Below are 22,888 nucleotides of genomic sequence, written 5' to 3'. Positions count from 1 at the left end.
TGGAAATAGCTTTCATTATCATAGTGCAATACATTAAAGTAGCTTAAAAAAATTGACTGTGATATTGATGAACCAAATATTCCAAATTGTATTGTTTAAAAAACATTTTACAATCTTGTTTTAAGCATTGACAGTTTTGATGATCTTACCAAAAAATTGTAAATTAAATTATTTCATAATCTATTATGTATCAAGGTTAGTGTTGAGGCACAGAGGCAGGAGGCACAAACCATCACCTTCGACTGTTGTACACTGCATCTACAAAAGGTATGTTCCCACTGCAGCTGCTTTAGCATTATGTTGCTCAAGTGTGTCAGAATAAAGAGCAAAAGTGGAATGTTTGGCTCAGATTCAAAATGCTGTAGATAAGTTAAATCGATATACGGATATACTCTCCAGTGATTCACATAGTTATATAACTGACTGTAAACATTTGTGTAAGGAGTAACAAGAGCCACCCATTAAATGAAATTTGGTGCATGTCGTTTTGGTGAGGCTTAACTATTTAAATATGAATATGCATATCGAAATGTGACAAAGTATTAGTTCTTATAAAACAATACACAACCATTTAAAAGGAAAGGCGCCGTCACAATAAAGTCAGTTTGGCCAGCCCCAAAGTAACAGTAAGGGCCATGATACTGGCACAATAATATTTATATATAATATACATAGCTAACAACTGCCTGTCAGTTAGCAGCAATCTACCAAGAGTAGTTCACATTTTGGTTCCTCCCTACAAAGTGTAGGGGAATGATTCAAACATATATACGAAGGCCTACATTGATGCAATGTTTAACATTTCCAATTTTCTGTAGCGTCTGTCCAGCTCAGACATAACCCTTTGTTAGTGTGTTCTCAAAAGCCCGAAGCTGAGTGTACATGTTAGTACAAAGTTTATCACTCTACTGGCTTTCAAGGAGTTACTTAATGTAAACTTTGAGCAGCAATGGATAGTATAGCATACTTTTAAGCATGTGGCTACAAGAAAACAAGGCTTTGGTCAAAACCAAACACCGCCTGAAACCTCTGCTGCAGGGAGCGTAAGTAAAGAAAGTTCCATTCTCTGAAAGCTCCGCTGCCTTTGGGTGTGATTCACCAAGACGCGTTTGTTTAAACGCCCAACAACCTCTTCTGATGGAAATATGCTTCAAATCTGGCCTGGGCATATTCCTGCAATACAAAGGAGAAATACATTTCTTATAAATATATACTACAGTATTAATATACAATAATATAGTGTTCACGTCCATGTCTTTACATGCAATAATTGCTTCAAGCGACATGGCTGGGGGTCCTGTGGTCATGCTAAACATTTACATTGCGTGGACATTTGAAAATTAACCATTCAGCGTCAACTTACTAGATATCCAAATTTGATGGTGGAAATTCGGGCCTGGATTACGGACCATAATCCCCAGAAGAAGTGCGACGCCATTGAAAACCTTTGGACAACAGTGAAAGAATGGTTCATATTGAGTTACTACTAGAAACACTCATAATAGAGATCTTTGATGCTGAACCCACCTGTTCACCTCCACAAACATCTCCTCTTTCAGCCTCATTTGGTCGTCTTCATCCAGGTTATCAAACTCATGATCGTACTCACGCAGATAGTTTTCAATGAAAAACATCTAAAAAACAACAACACCAAAATAGTTAAAGAGTGTTGATAAAAACTGCAATCCCACTCATAAATTCATACATGCATGGTGGGTGTGGCTCAAGTGCCTTGTTCAGCAACAGTATGAAGTACCAGTAACAGCAATCTGCAATCTGTAATACTGCAAATACCACATACCTGCTGGGCTTTGGTGGGGTAAGCCTGAGTGTTCACTTTGAAGAAAGGAAACTCTTCACAGTTGTAGTCATACATCCACTCGCAGAAATGATTGCCAACATCAAAGCCTCTATAAGAAACAAAAATCCAGCAAGATTTAATATCAATCCTTTTAGGAATATTAAAAGGCAATACTGGGAAATTGTAAAGGACTCATTCTGTGTTTTTTGAATGCAAAATTTGGTTGTGTAGGGGTCTCAAATTTCTGTAATTGGTCTATACATTGAATTTCCATATCAACTTTGGTTATTCTTAAGCCTTTGCTCCAGGCAACACTCGCGCCATTGTTTCTACTTTGCTGCGACATCCCCACCAGGGCTCTGCATAATAATGAAGTGTGTGTTTGTGGGCGTGTCCTGGAGTACATGTTGCTACTCACGTGTGGGGGGTGGGCCACAAACTCCCAACACGTGTTATGTCCCCTGTTTGGGGGGGTGAAGGGAGGGGGCTCTGCAGTGTCTAGGTGCTGTGAAAATGGCTCGACAAGAGAGCTTTGTCTTCTAGAGTCAAGGCCAAGCACTGTGTTTCTCACAGCTTTTCAGGAATTCACAGACACAAGGCACTCTGGAAATCTACTGCTACTACTGATAATGTTTGTCATGTCAGGTGATGAGGTTATCCCTCCATCCTGAGCCTTCTGATTGGTTGGCAAAAACTCTGGTTACATAACACATTCAGTGGAGGGGGGTGCTGGTAGGGAGACGCAGCAGAGGGAAACAAAACACTGATGGAAGACAAGCCGTTCTTTTTCTTGCTGTCCAAGTATCTAGGTTACTGCCTAACGAGAAAAAATAATTCTCTGTCTGCATATTTTAAAGGCTCCTTCAGCTATCAGCCATGTCTATACACTCTTAGTCATAATAAAGAATACAAGAGGGAAGATATAACTGAAATAGACCAAACAGCACAGGCTCAAAACTGGAGCCGTTTAACCTAAAATGTAATTAGTTTGGGTTATACAATGCATAATTAATAATACAGCTTTCTATTGTTTTCATCAAACCAGAGCTGGTATCCACAATTGTGATATCAATGCCTAATGTTAAACCTATATTCTTATGTCTGTATGGAGCCACTGGAGCAGCAGAACAGTTTCCGGCCGGGATGTGACACATTACTAATATAACGTACACACCTACCGTAAAATTCGGACTATTGCGCACACCTGAATATAAGTCGCACCAAAAAAATTAATTTAAACAAGCAAAAAAAGTACTTATATAGGCGGCACCTGTCTACAAGCCCCAGAGAAAAATGTTACAGTAATGATGCGCGGGACCAAGACATTTCATTCGTTTTCAAGAGAATTTCATTGCGGGGCGGGTTATAAAATGCAGAGTATGGTATCTCCGTGCTCCATATGTTTTCTTTGCCTCTTGTGCTTCTTGCTCGTAAATTTACCTGTAATTGTAGCTGCTATACTCAAAATCGATGAGCATAAGCTTCTGTTGAGCGCTCTGACAGCCGTTCAGCAGCAGGATGTTACCTTGAAACGGATACAAACACAGCATAAACAAAAACAAACAAACAAAGTTGAAAATATTGCCTGTGTTGAGATGTATAAGCGTTACCTTCCTGGCAGTCGTTGTGGCAGAACACTACAGGAGAAGGTGTGGAGGTCAGCAGCTCCCTGGACAAACAAACACGGACATTCCACTCATTTTTAAAGCTCAAAGACAAATCTCTGCAAATATGTGACAGCCCTCTGCCATATCGTAAATGTTTGTGGCTCATATGTGCTGTGAGGATCTAGACCAGTTACATAACGCGGGCTGGAAACTTCCCATCCCAGTGTCAGTGGCTGTTAGTGGCGAGTCCATGTGAGTGTAGTGTTCAGAGGGACTGACCTAAGAGAGTCCATCTCATGAGGCAAGTCATAGCTCAGCAGGCAATTGTAGAGGCGCAGCTGGGACTCCCTGGCAAAGTTGAGCCTCATCACTTGGCTTAGATACCTGAGAACAGACAAAAGCTTGCTTATTATTGTGGTATCTTAAGAATAACTCCCACATTCTCTGTAGTGTATGTCTTTGTAGTTCTGGTGTTACGACAGCTTAAGATTACTATATAGATATGGGAAGTTGATATCAAATACCCTTATTATTACAACTCTTATTTCATAAACGTTATAAAAGACCATGCTTTTGTTTAACCTCAATGGAAACCGCCAGAATTTCATCAGGAAGTAGACCAAAGTGTGAAGCTGTTAAAAATGTTATAACTCATCTATTATCATAGGGCTGTAAAGGATTATGTCAGAATCTGAAATTGCACCAATAGAAGGGCTGGAAAAATACTGAACTGTGACACATAGATTTTAAATATTGTTTCCACATGTACAAAAGAGGGTCATGAGTTCCTGTATATGGATAGACAGCAGTCACATGACGTTGACAGATTCCTTTTAGATCAGTCACTGCTGTTGCACCCGGACATGTAATATCCACTGCAGGTGGTGCTTATTTTCCCTGAATGTATATAAATTAGTTCAACTTGAGAAATTAAATAAATGCTGTTTTTGTATTGTTGCATTTTCAAACCTTTATAATAAATAGGTTTCTTCTTCTTATTACAGGTCAATGTGGGAGAGCAAAGACTGTGAGAATGGTGAGAAAAGGTGCAGTATGAACAATCAGAGTTCAATTGTTCTTTTTAATCATTCACGGACTGGTTGCCAAAATAGTTGAAATTATTAAAACAATTATAATATGTTTTCTCCAGATTCAGAAATTAAAAATGTAAGAACCTGAAAATCCTGGATTTATGCAACTTTAGAGTAAATTCTAATTTGGTAAATTAAAATAGCTTTTTCTTTGCAATCTTAACTTAGTTATGGTCAGATGAAACTAGTAAGTTTGTTTGAACAGAGCGAATTAGGTAATGTTGACAATGTAATTTATCAGAATAATTATTACACTGTATTTATATAGCACTTTTCCACCTTCAAGGCACACAAAGAGCTTTACAAGGTGTGGGTTAGAGTTGTGGGTGAAGGACACAAGGACACAAGTGTAGATTGTGATAAACCTGTGTTTTTCCTTCAAAATTGAAAACCCCCAAAACAAACAAGGCCAGGGCAATAGACAAAACTAATTCAATCACTCACTTTCCCATGGTGCCAAACAGCCACTTAGGTTCTTTGTTAAATGGCATCCTCATCCCATGAAACTTGGCCATCTTTTCAGCCACCTCTGCTGAGATACTGGGAGCACTTAGTTCACAGGTTTCCAGCTTACGACTCTGCCAAAAACATGTTAACAATTCAGGACACCAGAAGACACAGTATTACATAAAAGTGGCCTAGACTCTGGTACAACCCGACCATTTATGGTCAATATAGATTTTCTGGGAAGAACACAGTTTAGGTCAATATAACATTTCATTTTTGGGTCAGGTTGTTCAGTAAACTTGAGCAGTAATTTCATGAAACCTTTATGTAACAGTGCAAATAATAGTCTCTACTCCCACTGCAGGTTACGAGATGGTGGTAACATGTAACAGGTAGTAACTTGTAGCTGTAATATTTATATCTTGTACCATGCAGTACTTAAAATGATAAGATTATGTCGGCAAAATGTAATGTAATGGGATATGAATTGATACATTTTCAAGATAGTTGAACTTTTAAACTTTGATAATATTGAGTTGTGGCCACTTACCGGGATGTACTGCTCCAGTCGTCCCTGAGGAAAGATCCCATACAGTTTGGGTCCTAGCTCTCTCTCGGCTAAAATGGCGAACATCACACTCTCCAGCACCATGGCCTCTGCCCCCTGCAACCCACACGGGGAGACATTTAACAAGAGCACACTCACCACCTGGCAGCCTGTACAAACTTCATAGACAATAAGACATGAAGCTTTTTCGTGTCAAAACCCAGACAGTAAAGTGAGTGAGAAACAACAAAAAAAACCAAAAGCATTTTTGTATGTGTCATAGCCAGGGCAGACTTATTTTAAGAGTCAAATTGTTAACCTCAAACTGTATGGAGAGTGGATATATATACACAGACCATGCATGTATTATTATTCACAATATAAATTGTTGTTATAGTAATCATTATGTTAAAACTGGCTGCATTTTTTTGTGCATATTAATTCCAAAAGACACTGGATGAACTTCAGCATCTCGCCTGAGAAAAACTCAAGTACCAAACAAGTTCAATGAGTTTGATTAGAGAAAAGCTGCCATTGACAAGAACAAGGGGGCTTGAAATACTCAGGGAAAAGTTGGCAGAGCAAAGCCCTCTCACTGCTGAAGCCCTGTCCTTTTCCTTTTATCACAGAATTCACACAAACTGCAGCTCAGGAGGAGCTCAAGGTTCACACAGGGAGGCTCGCACTCCAGAAGAGCTAGTTTTGTTGGTCACTATAGACCTCAACACCCAGAACAATGGTCCCTTTACAGTGCAGTCCATGTTAAAAGTGGGACTGCCTTTTAGTTGAAGTTGTGTTTATGTGTCCTGCTTTTGAAACAGAATACAAGGCAGGATACAGCGATGGTGGACTAACAAATACAAATATGAAACATAAATAAACCACTCGAATCCTGCAATCAAAATTCTGTTCATACTTGTATTTCTTATTCGTTTATTGGTAGTGTTTTCCCTCCAAATAAACATACGTGAATAACCTATGAGGCATTTCCACAAGTACAAAGAGTGTCATGAGTTCCCGTAAGCCACTCCATGTATGAACAACAGTCACATGACAGATTCCATTTAGATCAGTCACTGAAAGTAAATAAATTAGTTCAAACCATTATAATGTTATTACAGGTCAATGTGCGAGAGCAAAGACAAGGCGCAGTATGAACAATCAGGGCCATCGTTCTTTTCAATTGTTCACATTAAATTATTAAAAATTATGATATGTTAAGTACAGATTCAGAAATTAAAAAAGGTAAAAACCAGAGAATCCTGGATTTATGCAACTTTAAAGTAAGTTCTATCACTCCGAGCTAGTTGTGGTCAGATGAAACGTGTAAGTTGGTTTGAACAGAGTGAATGAGGTGATGTTGACGATGGAATTTATCACTACTCAAACATTGCACAATGTAAATAAACTTAAAATGAGTTCAGAGTCAGATTGTGTGGAAGCGTAGATTGTTGTTCTGTTCATACTTTTTATTTCTAATCAGTTTATTGGTGGTGTTTTTCCTCCCAAATAAATATACTTGAATAACTTGTGATGCATTCCTTTTGAGCAGTTTTTTACAGTATCCTGAACGACTCGTTTCCAGTAAATGAGCTCAAAGCATGCCAGTCCTGACCTGCAGCTGCAGAGCTCAGATAAGAGGAAACTGCAACATCGGTTTATGGAGAAAATGTCTAAAAAAAATTTCAATCTGGTTAACTAACACAACAGCCCATTTTTTTAGCAAAGTAGACTATTGATTGATATTCAGGTCATGCCAGAAAATTATTAAACTCAAGAGGACTCAAGGTTGTAACACACCAACTACTACTTTTGCTAATCGATGAATCCAGCTATTATTCTTTATATTATCGGTGTTGGTAGTTAAGATCACAACTTACTGAATTTGCCCCAGATAAATCTGAACAGAAGCTGCTTTAGGACATCTGACAGACAACATACCACACATGTTTTGGAGTGCAAATAACAATTATTCGATTCAATAATCAACAAGTTGTGATTAAAAAAACCTTTTAATATATATTTGGTTCATTTTAACATGTTTGCAAAGGAGGCTTAACTAACTGGACCTAGAGATGAGACAATATAACATTTTAGAGTTAAAATAATTGTGAACGGAAATATTATTGAGATTTTAAGATTAATCACGATTATCTATTGTCATAAGGCGCTGGTACAGCCGGCAGCCCGGTGTAAACGCTCCGCTCTTTTCTCACATTTTTTTCACACTTATTGTGCTTTATCTTCTATATTTTGTAAATGTTACGTAAGTAAATTTTTTTTTCTATTTTACTGTACGATAGGGACACGCGCTGGAATCGTTTTTAATTCAACTGTTTTTGACTTTTTTCGGCTGGATATCGAGTGTTTTTCGTCCTGTCGTCGTGATGTGAGCTAGCTCTGAGCTAGCCCCCGGCCCCCCGCGCCCTCCGGCCGCAGCTGACGTTTATATAAAAGAGGAACTTCACGAACGATCGGGACACGCACTGGAATCGCTTTAATTCAACTTGTTTTGACTTTGTTCGGCTGGATTGGGTGTTTTCGTCGTGTCGTCGTGATGTGCCCCCCCGCGCCCCTCGGCCGGCGCCGGTGCGTGTTTACACAAAGGAAGAACTCATGAAACTGCGGAGAACCGTCGTCTTACCCGGAGATCGTCACGTTATCCCGGCGAACATCCTAAGGAAAACGCAGAGAAGCAGAAGGGCTGGAAGTAAACTCCGAGAGAAGAGAGGAGGAAACAGAAAGCCGGTTCCCGCCGTAGTCATGGGTAACGTGAGGTCCCTTCAAAATAAAATGACAGAAATAGCGAGCCTCATGCGGTCCCAGAGGATTTATAGGGACAGCAGCGTCTTGATTTTCACAGAGACCTGGTTAACAGCAGAAATGCCAGACTCTATTGTAGGTTTGGACAATTTTCATCTGCTGCGGGCGGACAGAACGAGAGAATACGGAAAGAAAAGAGGAGGAGGTCTGGCTGTGTATGTGAACACGAGCTGGTCCAAACCCGAACACTGCACAGTGAAGGAGCAGCTATGTAACAGGGATATTGCACTTTTGGCTATTGGCATGAGGCCATATTATCTGCCCCGGGAGTTCTCACATGTGATTTTGATCGCAGTCTATGTGGCCCCGTCTGCCAATGCTGAATATGCTGGTGAAGCACTGCTCTCCTGCACTTGTAGGCTGCAAACACAGCACCCACAGGCTCTCTTCCTCGTCTCTGGTGACTTTAACCACGCTTCTCCCTCTTCTGTTCTACCAACATACACCCAGTATGTTACCTGCCCCATCAGGAACAATAGAACATTGGACTTGTTTTTTGCCAACACCAAAGAGACTTATTCTTCTTCCCCCCTCCCTCCCCTGGGCAGCTCGGACCACAACCTTGTACATCTGAGGCCTGTGTATGAACCCATCGTGCGCAGGCAGCCTGTGGTGTCCTGTGAGGTGAGGATGTGGTCTGCTGAGAGTGAGGAGGCTCTGAGGGACTGCTTCAGCACCACTGTCTGGACTGAGCTCTATGGCCCACATTGGAAGAACATCAACACCATCACAGAGTGCATCACGGACTACATCAACTTCTGTTTTGAGAACATTGTTCCCTCCCGGACGGTGCGGTGTTTTCCAAACAACAAGCCATGGATTAATCTTGAACTGAAGGCTCTGCTGAAGGAGAAGAAGAGAGCCTTCAGGTCAGGGAACAAGGAGGAGCTGAGGACTGTGCAGAAGGAGCTGAGGAGGAAGATCAGGCAGGCTGAGGCCGGCTACAAGAGGAGGATGGAGGAGCAGCTGCAGCAGAAGAACATTCAGGGAGTGTGGAGAAGCCTGAAAACCATCTCGGGCTTCAAAATCCCCCCTGCCCAGACAGAGGGGGATCTACAGTGGGTGAATGATTTAAATGCTCACTTCTTGAGATTTGATCGGTCACCCGCCCCTCCCCCTGCACAGCTGCATGCTCCCTCTTCCACAGCTGGACAATGCCCTGCATCCGTTCCTCTTCACTTCTCTGCCCCGGACCATCAGCTCCCCACTTCGCCTGGACTCACCCATCCCCCCAGCACACAGTCCCCTTGCCAACCATTGACTGTCACAGCAGCACAGGTGAGGAGTGAGCTGAAGAGGATTAAAGTGAGGAAGGCAGCAGGACCTGACTGCATCAGCCCCAGGCTCCTTAAGTCCTGCGCAGATGAACTGTGTGGAGTTATGGAGCATGTTTTCAACATGAGCCTGAAGCTGAGGGTGGTACCACAGGTCTGGAAGACCTCCTGTCTGGTACTTGTGCCCAAGACACCGCGCGCCAAAGACCTCAACAGCTTCAGGCCGGTGGCTCTCACGTCCCACCTGATGAAGACACTGGAGTGGCTGGTCCTGGACCACCTCCGCTCCACCGTGAGCTCAGCCATGGACCCGCTGCCGTTTGCATATCGGCCTGGCATCGGAGTGGAGGACGCCGTCATCTCCCTGCTGCACCGCTCTCTCTCTCACCTGGAAAAGCCTGGCAGGTCTGTGAGGATCCTGTTCTTCGATCTTTCCAGCGCCTTCAACACCATCCAGCCGCTGCTCCTGAGGGACAAGCTGGAGACGGCTGGTGTGGAGTATGACCTGGCAGAGTGGATCCTGGACTACCTCACGGACCGACCCCAGTTTGTGAGAGCACGGGACTGTGTGTCTGACACTCGGACCTGCAGTGTGGGGGCGCCCCAGGGCACTGTCCTCGCGCCCTTTCTCTTCACCCTCTACACTGCAGACTTCAGACCCGACACGGACAGCTGTGTCCTGCAGAAGTTCTCTGATGACTCTGCCATCATCGGACTCATCATGGACGACGATGATGCAGAGTACAGAGGACTGGCGCAGGACTTTGTGGACTGGTGTCAGCGGAACCACCTCCTCATCTACGTGGGGAAGACCAAGGAGATGGTGGTGGATTTCCGCAGACGCCACCCCACTGCCCCCTCACCAGTGAACATCCAGGGACGGGACATTGAGAGAGTGGACTCATACAAGTACCTGGGTGTTCATCTGAACCACAAACTGGACTGGACTCATAACACAGACGCACTGTACAGGAAGAGCCAGAGTCGGCTCTTCCTCCTGAGGAGACTCAGGTCTTTTGGAGTGACAGGGCCACTCCTCAAGACCTTCTACGACTCTGTGGTGGCATCAGCCCTCCTGTACGGTGTGGCCTGCTGGAGCAGCAGCATCACAGAGAGGGAGAGGAGGAGGCTGGACAAAGTCATCAAGAAGTCCAGCTCCGTCCTGGGCTGTGCTCTGGACTCGGTGCAGGAGGTGGGGGACAGGAGGGTCCTGGCTAGATTCACATCTATGCTTGACCATGAGTCTCACCCCCTGCAGGACACTCTGTCCGCTCTGGAGAGCAGCTTCAGTGAGAGACTGATCCACCCTCGCTGTGTGAAGGAAAGGTTTCGCAGATCTTTCCTTCCTGCTGCTGTCAGACTTTATAACAAACACTGTTAGTCCTGAACACTCGCAATACTGACCTAACCATGTGCAATTCTGTCATATGTGCAATTACTGTCGTGATTCATGTGCAATTACTGTGAAATTCATGTGCAATCCATGTGCCGTCATGACACATATTCATGTGCAATTACTGTCGTGATCACATGCAATGGTATTTATGTATTTATTTTTATCTTTATTATTTTTTCCTCTCCATCCCTTGTTGGGTTTTGTCTATGGGAGTTTTTGTTTATGGAGATCTTCTACTGAGAGTGTTTTTCAAACTTCCTATAAGTGATCTGTTCTTTTCTTCTGTATCTACCTCTGTGTTGACCTGCGTTGCATCAATGAAATTTCCCCATGTGGGACAATAAAGGAATATCTTATCTTATCTTATTTGCAAAACTTTTGGCCTGTTCTGAGCGGCCGCTTTGCTCCAGCCGTCAGTGATGTGGCCCCTCACTCTGCCCTGTGTAAACTCATGAAGCAGCGGCATAAAACAATTGTTCTCGCGCTGACTGTAGCTCACGCAGTTGACTCCGTACCGACTCACGGACCTCCGTGTGTAACGGACCCGTTCAGTGCGTTTATCCAGTCATATGTACGCGAGAAATTATTGGCTCGAGCCATGGAATGAAATGGAATGCGAGGAGCCATTGTTCTCTCCTGGTTTCTTATTACAAAAAAGAAAAAACATGAAACGCTTCATCTTTGGCCCACTACGCACAGTGATAGAGCTACCTTTGACGAGTAAAACACACCTGGCAGCATCGCTCTATGATAAACAGGAAGTCAGCCATGTTGAATCAAAGTGGCGCCGCAACATTTGACTTTTTTTTTCTTCCAAAATCGTACTTGTCATAGGTTTTTTGTCCGAACGAGCTCAAAACAACACTTTTTGCATCTAGAGACACTGAAATTGAATAAATATTTTTTTAAAAATGTGATATTCCTACGTAACATTTACGTAAACATTTGATATTCCACGTAACATGTCCTCAAAAAAGGCTTAATTTCCTTTTTTTTCAAGGACAAGTCACGCCTAATGTAACAAATTTACTCTATTGCACCCCCTACACATTGTGTAAAAACGGACCCGTTCAGTGCGTTTATCCAGTCATATGTACGCGAGAAATTATTGGCTCGAGCCATGGAATGAAATGGAATGCGAGGAGCCATTGTTCTCTCCTGGTTTCTTATTACAAAAAAGAAAAAACATGAAACGCTTCATCTTTGGCCCACTACGCACAGTGATAGAGCTACCTTTGACGAGTAAAACACACCTGGCAGCATCGCTCTATGATAAACAGGAAGTCAGCCATGTTGAATCAAAGTGGCGCCGCAACATTTGACTTTTTTTTTCTTCCAAAATCGTACTTGTCATAGGTTTTTTGTCCGAACGAGCTCAAAACAACACTTTTTGCATCTAGAGACACTGAAATTGAATAAATATTTTTTTAAAAATGTGATATTCCTACGTAACATTTACGTAAACATTTGATATTCCACGTAACACGTCCTCAAAAAAGGCTTAATTTCCTTTTTTTTCAAGGACAAGTCACGCCTAATGTAACAAATTTACTCTATTGCGCCCCCTACACATTGTGTAAAAAAACTCAGCATTGTCTGATTTGTTTGAAACTCATGGTTTATATTCTCCTCGAGACGCCATGACAAAAGTGCAATACAGATATTGTGTCTTTTTCACTATTGGCCAGCAGTGGCGCAATTAATGCCTTCACTTCTCCTTCCTCTTTTATTTTGATGAGACATTTCCTCTTGCGCCGCGGTCTTAGCATTAGCGCTAGCATTAGCATTAGCAGCAGGTCTTTGTTGCTAGGTGACAGAGGTACAGGGAGGACACACCCCCTGCAGGACACTCTGTCCGCTCTGGAAAGCAGCTTCAGTGAGAGACTGATCCACCCTCGCTGTGTGAAGGAAAGGTTTCGCAGGTCTTTCCTTCCTGCTGCTCTCAGACTTTATAACAAACAGTTAGTCCTGAACACTCGCAATACTGACCTAACCTAATACTGATGTGCAATTCCGTCATATGTGCAATTACTGTTGTGATTCATGTGCAATTACTGTGAAATTCATGTGCAATCTATGTGCCGTTGTGATACATATTCATGTGCAATTACTGTCGTGATCACATGCAATGGTATTTATTTGTTTATTTATTTGTCTATGGGAGTTTTTGTTTATAGGAGATCTTCTACTGAAAGTGTTTTTCAAACTTCCGATAAGTGATCTGTTCTTCTGTATCTACCTCTGTATCTTCCTGCGTTGCACCAATGAAATTTCCCCATGTGGGACAATAAAGGAATATCTTATCTTATGCAGCCGGGTCACCGGGGCTCTCTCTCTCTTTCTCCCTGCTCAGGTCTGCGTTCAGCACAATCCTGCAATTTGTCAGGACAAACAACTACACTACTACTATATCAACGGCGAATTACCGAGCGTTGTTTAGTATTCCGCAAAACGCAGCTAGCATTCTTCAGATTTGTTGGCCCAGCGGTTAGAGACATGACTTGGGTTGCAGAAGGTGCCTGGATTGCCTGTGACACAAAATAAAGGCCTCTGTGTTTTACAGATACAGAGGGAGTTTTATTTTGACATGGCCCGACAGTGACGGATGACTTTAACGCTGACAAACAGCCATAGTCAAAAACATGTTCACATGTTGTAAACACTTCTTTACACAACTAAACTACATTACACAACTTGTTGTTTTATGGCGGTTTGTTAAGATCCCGGTGGTCAAAAAACCAATAGCAGTCCAAATCAAGGCAAATTAGAATTTATTAACAAAAGTTCAAAATCCAAAGGCAGGCACAAAGGCTCAAAATGTCCAAAAAAAAACACAAAACATCCAAAATTCCACAAAGGCAGGTAAACAAGGCAGGAGTACAAGCAGGACAGGCATCAAGTGACGAACAGACACAGAACAAAGGGGAGACAGGACTTAAATACACACAGAGAAGCAGGTGATTGGTGGGAAACAAACAAGTTGCAGGAGAAACTAATTAAGGTAATGAGAAGACTGACAGCAGGTGTGGTGGGAGGTGACTGGGAAATCCAGGAAGTAAAAGACAGCAGGTGAGGGGCGGAGACACAGAAACAACCATGGGAGCACATGACAAACACAAGGGGCACATGGGAAATGGAGTCTCTGCAGAGCAGATATTAACACAGTTGGCATCCAAGTGTTGCATTACCGCCAGACTTTATTCCTCAGACTTGTTGTTGTTTGTTACATTACACAACTTCAGCTTAAACAAACTAGTACTGGAGCTAAAGATTAAAATCTAAAGAATAAAGTCAGAATAAAGTTTAAAGAATGAAGCCTAAAGAATAAAGCCTAAAGAAAAAGTATAAAGAATAAAGTCTAAAGAATAAAGTCTAAAGAATAAAGTCTAAAGAGTGACCTTTAGTTTTACCAACATTTTCAAAATTGACTTGTTTGGTCCTTAATGCAATATTGAGGAAATGTTTGCGCGGGGCGATTGCGATCAAAATACAGACGCGCAGGAAGGCGGCTTTGATAATTATATACATGTCACACACAGAGACACACACACAGAGAGATGTGCACACACCGCCTGTGACTAGGCCTACCACATTGTAAAATGGTCTTAACCTATATAGGCTAATGGCCAGGGACATCAATAGATCTTTAGCTGTTCTGGGGCACAGGCCAAGTTATTTTATTACAACATTTTGTCTTGAAAGTCAAATGCTCTTTAAGACAGGGGGTCTTAAAGATAGATGGAATTTCATAATTTTATGTTCAGTTCCTGGTTCCTGGAGCCCCATGCCTCGGCTTAGCTCTTGTTCTTTCATTGATCGTTCGTGACCTACTTCAAATTAGTTTCCTCTTTTGCAAACGTCCCACTAGTAAATAGTTAATGATCAACAACTAGTTCACCATTATGCAATCTAAAAGTTCAACAAACCTAAAAAAAACCTCCCCCAGCTCATTGAATGCTTCCCATTTTGCACCGGAAACTGAAGCTTCCTGTAGCTGTTTGAAAAGCCTTCTCCCAACCTTACACCCCGCTAAAGCGAACTGTCACAGCACAGGGCCGATATGCTCTATGGGGATTGCTATTAGGGCAAAGTGCAACCATGCCTTGGAGAACTGGCACTGGTGATGAGTTAGCTATAGCAGTCAATGACCTCATTAGTACAGCTTTGCTTGGGCCGCCAACAAGCAATCCATGCGTGTCTGAGTGATAAACGTCTAGCACCGCTACATAGTAATTTACAATTTGAACAATTGTAGTCTTTTGAGTCTCGCTCAAATTGTAATGATTCTGTGTTTAGAATGTAAACTTTGTAAACAGAATCTTAAACGTAATTGTACAAATGGGAAAAGTGATGAATGAATGAATGAATGAATGACCTCTTCCCTTTAAGCCAGTGACTCACCAAAACCCTGTCTGAACTCACTCTTACAGACTTTGGTTCAGTTAAGAGAATTCAACCTTCTTTTGCAGAACAACTGAGAAATTACCCAGATATAAGATATTTTTCTGAAATTGTTCAGACCTTGTTCATAACGTCTTCCAGGAACCTTAAGTACTCTACTTTGTTCTGTCTCTTGTACCACTGTGGCGTTAAGGATTAATACAATCTTGAGTCTAATTGGATTGCGCAGACATCATTGTGGCTGGTGCATATGGTTGACACTGACACAGTTACTTTAGAACTGCACATGAACTGGACCAGGGTTGAGTTTGGATGACCTCACCTCATTACAAGACATCCCTGTGACTCACCATGCTGTTTCAAAGGGTCAAAGACCAATGTCACATGATGTTAAGCAACAGAATATTTTAGGTCAGAGGGTAAAGTATTTGTGGACTAGTTTTGTGGTTCTCACCCTGGAGATCGGGACCTTGATGGGGATTGAAAAATGTTTTTCAATGAAAAAAAATTCAGGGGGGTTATATGGGGAGAAAAATGTAGGCAAAAGTTTAAACAAGCCTCGACACCTTTCAAATTTTAAATGTAGTGGGAAATGTTTCTATTTGTTGGAATACCAAATTAATGTATCTAGCATGGCTATTATTGATGTTGCAACTGAAAAGGTTTGAGAACCAGTGCACTAACAACTAAATAACAATCTACACTCTGATAATTGCCGCTATGTTGATCTTTCTGGTGACTTGAACAATGTATTGGTTTAAATTCAAAATGTAAAGGCCTCAACATACATTTCAAAAATACACATATTATTCATTGACATGTTGATGTGAGCTGAGCGGTTGTGATTTACTTACTTGAAAGTGATTGTCTTTGTTTGACTGTCTGGATTCCCCCTTATTACAGGACATCTATCAACAAAAAGAATGAAAGAACTATCCATTAATACCTTTGCCGTTTTTATTATTAATATTACAATTTTAAAATGTTTAAGGTTAAACGTCTGAAGGGACAGTACAGCATGAGCTCAAACCCACACTTAACTTGAGCATTCTGCTGAGTTCATAACATGGTTGCACCACATGAAACTTTACTATGCACATTTTTCAAGCGCTGAGAAACACGTCTGTTAAGATTAATCATTACTGGTATCTTAATAATATTGGCCTTTTATTAGAGAGACATGGCTTTATGCCTGGAGTTTCCTTGGTGAAGAACACCCTGCTCTTGCTCTCTGAGGACATCCTCAGTAATAAAAGCTAAAGGCTGATGTGCCCATTAACAGACTTGAGTTAATACTTAATGAGCAAGCACATAAAAAAAGACTTAATGGATCCTGATACTGCACAGATTCAGCCAACTGGCACATATCTCTTTATTAGACTTTCAATTACTACAGACAGTTTTGTTATAAAATATTCTGTCATTATTCAACCGATGAATTATGGCAGTTACGCAATGTATACGTTTGTTCTGACATTTTTTAGAAAAATTCTAACACTTTTGCACTTTTATGAAATAAAAGCACACATATATGCACAACTTATTATCAAGCTGATGTGCAACATGGTGCAGTGTGCAACATGTACACATTTGCTCCTAGTCTTAATCCATTTGTTGACTAGAGAGTAGTAGCTGAGTAGAAAGGACAGGGCTAAAGATAAAGAGGCAGACAGCCTTTGGATGGGTGCTGTATTAAGAGTGTGTGCTACAGTTTTGTATTAGGCTGAGATTTCAGATCTCTCATACTGTACCGTGTATATGGGTGGATTCACTTGGGAACAAGAGTGCCCAAGGCACGCTCCTTTGGAATGCCTACGGCAAAGAACACATGCAGGTACAGCCATGGGGGTACATCACTATGTACAACAATGGCTAACACATCCACACTTCCACAGCAGGCAAACACGGGCGCTCCATCCGCACTTCTGATGGTGTCAAACACACAGCTAATACAAAGGGTTTTGGGTAGTGCATATTTTGTGGCTCCGTAAATGAGTTTATGTGCCCTGAAGAAACCCCAGACCCCCAATGAACATCACATTTCTCAAAGTTTAGTCAATATATAGTAGTAGCACTTACTATTTTCACTTCCTTGCTGATCATTCCAATTTCAGACATTTTTATGTTGTTTATCTGTTTTTATCCGTCTATTATGTTCTGCCTCTTGCATGCATAATTCAGTAAATATGGTATGCTAGCAATATATTCAGTACCATAATAACAAGCTTGATATAAACAACTCCAGTAAAATCGACATGTTACTCATTTATCTTTAAATAAGTAAACGTGTGCTATACATGTTAGATGTGGCCCCCACCTGCAAGATGGCCCCATAGAGGCGCAGCAAGATGCTCCTTGGCTCATCCCCAACCGTGTCCATGCAGTCAGGGAGACTGCACAGGAAGAGCTTGTTGCTCAGACCACCCCTAGAACAAGTAAAACAGAAATAATACTGCTGTGAGAGACAAGTCGACCCATGTGGTAAATGCAATGACAGAACTATATGCCCCATTATTATTTTAAAGTGCTATACACAGTATAGATCAGGGGTGTCCAAACTTTATTCACCAAGGGCCGCATTTTGAAACTTAAACGGGGCAGAGGGCCACAAACAACTTGACGATGTTGAATTTGTTGAATGACCAAGTGAATCATTCAAAATTTTGCATTTCACGTAATTGCCATGAGCCTCCATACTTTTAATTAGACTTGGAACATTAATATTAGGTTTGTATAACATCAATATGCCTGAATTTTCCCAATTTCACAATAAAAAGTACTAGCTTTTGTTGTTTGGGCCAACATAGCGGGAAGCTGAAGGGCCAAAAAAAATTGGTCTGAGGGCCGCATTTGGCCCCCGGGCCCTAGTTTGGACATGCCTGGTATAGATAGACCAAGGACTAAATGCTTTCTCCAAGACTAACTTGATCCTCCTCTTAAGGCAGTCCAGACACCATGATTCATGACTTTATAATACTTTCATTGATTTGGACTAAAATGTGTGTATTTAAGAGCAGGTTTGGTCCTTAGATTTGAGTTTTCTGAGGACCCACTTGGGTCAATAGACTTTAAGCATCTAGACCCAAACCCCATTTGTGTTTACATAAGCAAGGCTACTAAAGCCGTAAGCTCCAAGAAGCAACACAATGAGCATCGCAGTGTCCGTGCAGCACTACTGAGGCCCAAATACAGACACATCAACAAATGATGTACAAATTTACATTTTCAAATAAATTGCTGTCCGTAAAACATATTGAATCAAATGTACGTCGTGGGCCTGCCTAAATAAACTGACAATAAAAGAATATATGGGGAACACAGTGTACCTAATGATGGTGATCTGGAAGTTGTCCTCCGTCAGCCGTTTCCAGGCCCCGTGAAGAAACTCACGGCACCAGAGGAAAGCATGGCACCTGGTGTTTGGGTCGAGCTCCTCGGGGCGGATCAGCTCCTCACAGTCCTCCTGGACTTCAGGCTGGACGTGCAGGGCGTTTTCGGTCACCAATAGTCCCAGCGACATAGAGGGGGACGAAGAAACGCCGTTGATAAATTTGGTTTTCATGGTTTCTTTTATTCAAATAAAACGCACAAATTGGATAAAACTAAGCTCCTGTTTGCCTTGATATCAACCGTCAACGATACTCAGCGATTCTCTATAGATTACGAGTAACAAAATACAAGACGTTTGGTCTTGTTAGTCGTTTCAAGCGGAGATAACGGCGTCCACTGCGTCAGTAAAATGAATCAGAAGGAGAGAAACGCGCTGTTTTACAGAGCAGGGGGCGGGGTCACGTGGTATATCACTGCTATCTGATTGGCTCACGTGGGCACAACCCCGCAGGATCAAAACACAAGCGACTTGCCAATAAAATACATCGTACGGGGGGCAGGTGCTAACTTTAATCATAAATGAATTACCCTTTATTCATTTCTCTATTTCCGAATATTCATTTTAATTTTGTATTTGACTAACAGTTCCCACACATAATTTGATCACGCCTATATGCCTATTTCTTATTACACATTAAAATAATGGGCCTATAATAACCCACACACCCGCCAGTTGCTTTTCCAGGCAATAGCCTAGGCTCCCATGGGTCTCTACAGGGTCCACCCAGACACCAGACCATGCAGCAGACCATGTAGGCAAGACCTACTTTTGTTCTTTATTTCAGTCTGCCATCTACTGGTGATAATAAAGTAAGGCATAAAGATAAGATAAGTGGACTTTCTAGTGTTGCAATAAGGCACAGTTCAAGAGCGGCAGAAGAAATTTGCAATAAAAAAAGCCAAGAGAAATAACTATTAAAAAAGATTAAGAAAAGTCAACACAGTGCAAGTAGAGTAATAACAATAGGACTACAACAAGGGTATTACGATGTTTCATATGAATTTGCACTGTTGCACATTGAGGTGGATGACACATGTACAAGGTGAGTGTACATTGTGTGAGACCAGCAGGAAGGAAAGACCTGCAGAACTTCACCTTCACACAGTGAGAGGAAAATCTAATTGGCCTAGTTCTTATTTAAAGACCATTTCTAAAACCTTACAATGAATTAAGATAAGGCCTAATATTGACATGTCTATCAACATTGGACTGATGCATTTTCCATTAGGAGCTAATTGAAATAAATGATCTGCATAAAAAAAATATTTTTTTTATTAAGCAAGGTACAAGGTATAAAAAATAGAGCCATGTTGTTGTTTTTTCTGGTGTAATAAGAATGATCAATCGTAAGGAAAAATATTGTGCAATAATGTTGCAATTGTATTATCAGATTTCTAATGCCCTTTGAGCTGCCTTTTCTGCCATATCTTAGGAGCAAATGTGATGAATTGCCTTGAGAGTGTGGCACACTCACCACAGACTTAAGACAGGCAAGCCAGAAATGTTTTATTCTACACAAAAGTACCCTATACCAGCACAAACTGGAAAATATATCAAGGAAGTTTTGAATATAGGGCCCTCCAATGTTAATATTGTCCTTTTAGTAATGGTACTATTGAGCTTCTCCATTACATGATAGCAAACTCGTGTCTAAGCATATTCTGTTTATCAACTGTTAACAAAGCCTTATTTCCTTAAAACCACAAATCTCCCTTTTCTAGCTGTCCTGTAGGCGTTCTGCATGATAGCATTGTTCAATAAACCCAGACACACACAAAAAACGAAGGAACTATGGTTTGTGCCAACACTATACGCAAACCAACAAACACCCAACCACAAGCGAATTATATGTAGGACAATCTTCTTCTCATCATTTTTTTTAATTCGTTTTGGAGACCATGATCTAGACTACATATGTCGTTTTGCCGTATATAGTTAATTTTAATTATTAAGGTCACGATATAATTATAATAACTACAAAATAATAGTAATAATAATAATACGCAAAATGAATTCATCAATTCGTTAATTGACTGCCGCTGGTCTTATGCCGGTCTGATGCAGGTCTGATGCAGGTCTGATGCAGGTCTGATGCAGGTCTGATGCAGGTCTTATGCAGGTCTGATGCAGGTCTGATGCAGGTCTTATGCAGGTTTTATGCAGGTCTGATGCAGGTCTTATGCCGGTCTGATGCAGGTCTTATGCCGGTCTGATGCCGGTCTGATGCAGGTCTTATGCAGGTCTTATGCATGACTGATGCAGGTCTTATGCAGGTTTTATGCAGGTCTTATGCAGGTCTGATGCAGGTCTGATGCAGGTCTGATGCAGGTCTTATGCTGGTCTGATGCAGGTCTTATGCTGGTCTGATGCAGGTCTGATGCAGGTCTTATGCAGGTTTTATGCAGGTCTGATGCAGGTTTTATGCAGGTTTTATGCAGGTCTGATGCAGGTCTGATGTAGGTCTGATGCAGGTCTTATGCACGTTTTATGCAGGTCTGATGCAGGTCTGATGTAGGTCTGATGCAGGTCTTATGCACGTTTTATGCAGGTCTGATGCCGGTCTGATGCAGGTCTTATGCAGGTTTTATGCATGACTGATGCAGGTCTGATGCAGGTCTGATGCAGGTCTGATGCAGGTTTTATGCAGGTCTTATGCAGGTCTTATGCAGGTTTTATGCAGGTCTTATGCAGGTCTTATGCAGGTCTTATGCAGGTTTTATGCAGGTCTTATGCAGGTCTTATGCAGGTCTTATGCACGTTTTATGCAGGTCTGATGCAGGTCTTATGCAGGTCTTATGCAGGTTTTATGCAGGTCTTATGCAGGTCTTATGCAGGTTTTATGCAGGTCTGATGCAGGTCTGATGCCGGTCTGATGCCGGTCTGATGCAGGTCTGATGTAGGTCTGATGCAGGTCTTATGCACGTTTTATGCAGGTCTTATGCAGGTCTTATGCAGGTCTTATGCACGTTTTATGCAGGTCTGATGCAGGTCTTATGCAGGTCTTATGCAGGTTTTATGCAGGTCTTATGCAGGTCTGATGCCGGTCTGATGCCGGTCTGATGCAGGTCTGATGCAGGTCTTATGCAGGTTTTATGCAGGTCTTATGCAGGTCTTATGCAGGTCTTATGCAGGTTTTATGCAGGTCTGATGCAGGTCTGATGTAGGTCTGATGCAGGTCTTATGCACGTTTTATGCAGGTCTGATGCAGGTCTGATGTAGGTCTGATGCAGGTCTTATGCACGTTTTATGCAGGTCTGATGCAGGTCTGATGCAGGTCTTATGCATGACTGATGCAGGTCTGATGCAGGTCTTATGCAGGTCTTATGCACGTTTTATGCAGGTCTGATGCAGGTCTTATGCAGGTCTTATGCAGGTTTTATGCAGGTCTTATGCAGGTCTGATGCCGGTCTGATGCCGGTCTGATGCAGGTCTGATGCAGGTCTTATGCAGGTTTTATGCAGGTCTTATGCAGGTCTTATGCAGGTCTTATGCAGGTTTTATGCAGGTCTGATGCAGGTCTGATGTAGGTCTGATGCAGGTCTTATGCACGTTTTATGCAGGTCTGATGCAGGTCTGATGTAGGTCTGATGCAGGTCTTATGCACGTTTTATGCAGGTCTGATGCAGGTCTGATGCAGGTCTTATGCATGACTGATGCAGGTCTGATGCAGGTCTTATGCAGGTCTGATGCTGGTCTGATGATGGACCTATGCTTGTCTAATGCTGGTTTTGTTTGTCTGATGCTGGTCCGATTCTGGTCTACCATGCTGATGTCCAGCAAGTCTAGCATACAGCACCAAAACTCAACATCTGTGTAAGACACGCTGTTCTTGCTGCAGAGTAGTGCATGTTGTCCTGCAGGGCCGGGCATAGTAACCATAGACAGCCTGCTTGAATAGGAAAAACAGTTCTCGACATGCTGCATATAACAGGAACCTGAAACCCATGAATACTTGCCTATTGATATGAAATCAGCTTACTTAGAATCAAAATCATTAACACATTATTAATTTTTTTTCTTTGATATATATCCATGCAATAGGTGGCGCTAAAATTGAACTTCTGGCGACTTTTGATGACATCATCACATCCGAGCCACAACAAAAAACAA

The 22,888-nt window shown here is 41.9% G+C and overlaps 1 protein-coding gene across 3 annotated transcripts; it reads right to left on the bottom strand.

Moving 5' to 3' along the window:
* Positions 1-164: 164 nt before the first annotated feature.
* chka (choline kinase alpha) lies at positions 165-18,996 on the bottom strand. 3 transcript variants are annotated; one of them, XM_072434557.1, is made up of 13 exons: positions 18,714-18,995; positions 17,705-17,813; positions 17,139-17,199; positions 16,242-16,295; positions 5,497-5,610; positions 4,944-5,077; positions 3,688-3,792; positions 3,412-3,470; positions 3,242-3,326; positions 1,802-1,910; positions 1,528-1,634; positions 1,364-1,445; positions 168-1,173 (listed from the first exon to the last, which is right to left on the bottom strand). In XM_072434557.1, exons 2-13 carry the CDS (start codon positions 17,749-17,751, stop codon positions 1,114-1,116), a joined length of 1,017 nt encoding a protein of 338 aa, XP_072290658.1. In that variant the 5' UTR covers positions 17,752-17,813; positions 18,714-18,995; the 3' UTR covers positions 168-1,113. The 3 variants fall into 3 exon arrangements, with proteins under 3 accessions (XP_072290659.1, XP_072290658.1, XP_072290657.1); XM_072434558.1 differs by lacking the exon at positions 17,139-17,199 and having other exon boundaries at positions 165-1,173; positions 3,412-3,466; positions 3,684-3,792; positions 18,714-18,960; XM_072434556.1 differs by lacking the exon at positions 17,139-17,199 and having other exon boundaries at positions 18,714-18,996.
* Positions 18,997-22,888: the final 3,892 nt, after the last annotated feature.

This window comes from Eucyclogobius newberryi, unplaced genomic scaffold, assembly GCF_026437365.1.
Source record: "Eucyclogobius newberryi isolate DKJ021-1_F unplaced genomic scaffold, fEucNew1.0.hap1 SCAF_7, whole genome shotgun sequence".
Taxonomy (NCBI): Eukaryota; Metazoa; Chordata; class Actinopteri; order Gobiiformes; family Gobiidae; genus Eucyclogobius; species Eucyclogobius newberryi.
Note: the sequence above shows the minus strand (reverse complement) of the source record. Positions and strands in the feature narration are given on the sequence as shown.

Coding starts and splice junctions, on each gene's coding strand:
- chka (XM_072434556.1), bottom strand. CDS start 18,949: ATGAAAACCAAATTTATCAACGGCGTTTCTTCGTCCCCCTCTATGTCG. Junction 16,296..17,704: donor TCTATGGGGCCATCTTGCAG/GTGGGGGCCACA, acceptor TTTTGTTGATAG/ATGTCCTGTAATAAGGGGGA. Junction 1,635..1,801: donor ACCCCACCAAAGCCCAGCAG/GTATGTGGTATT, acceptor GTTGTTTTTTAG/ATGTTTTTCATTGAAAACTA.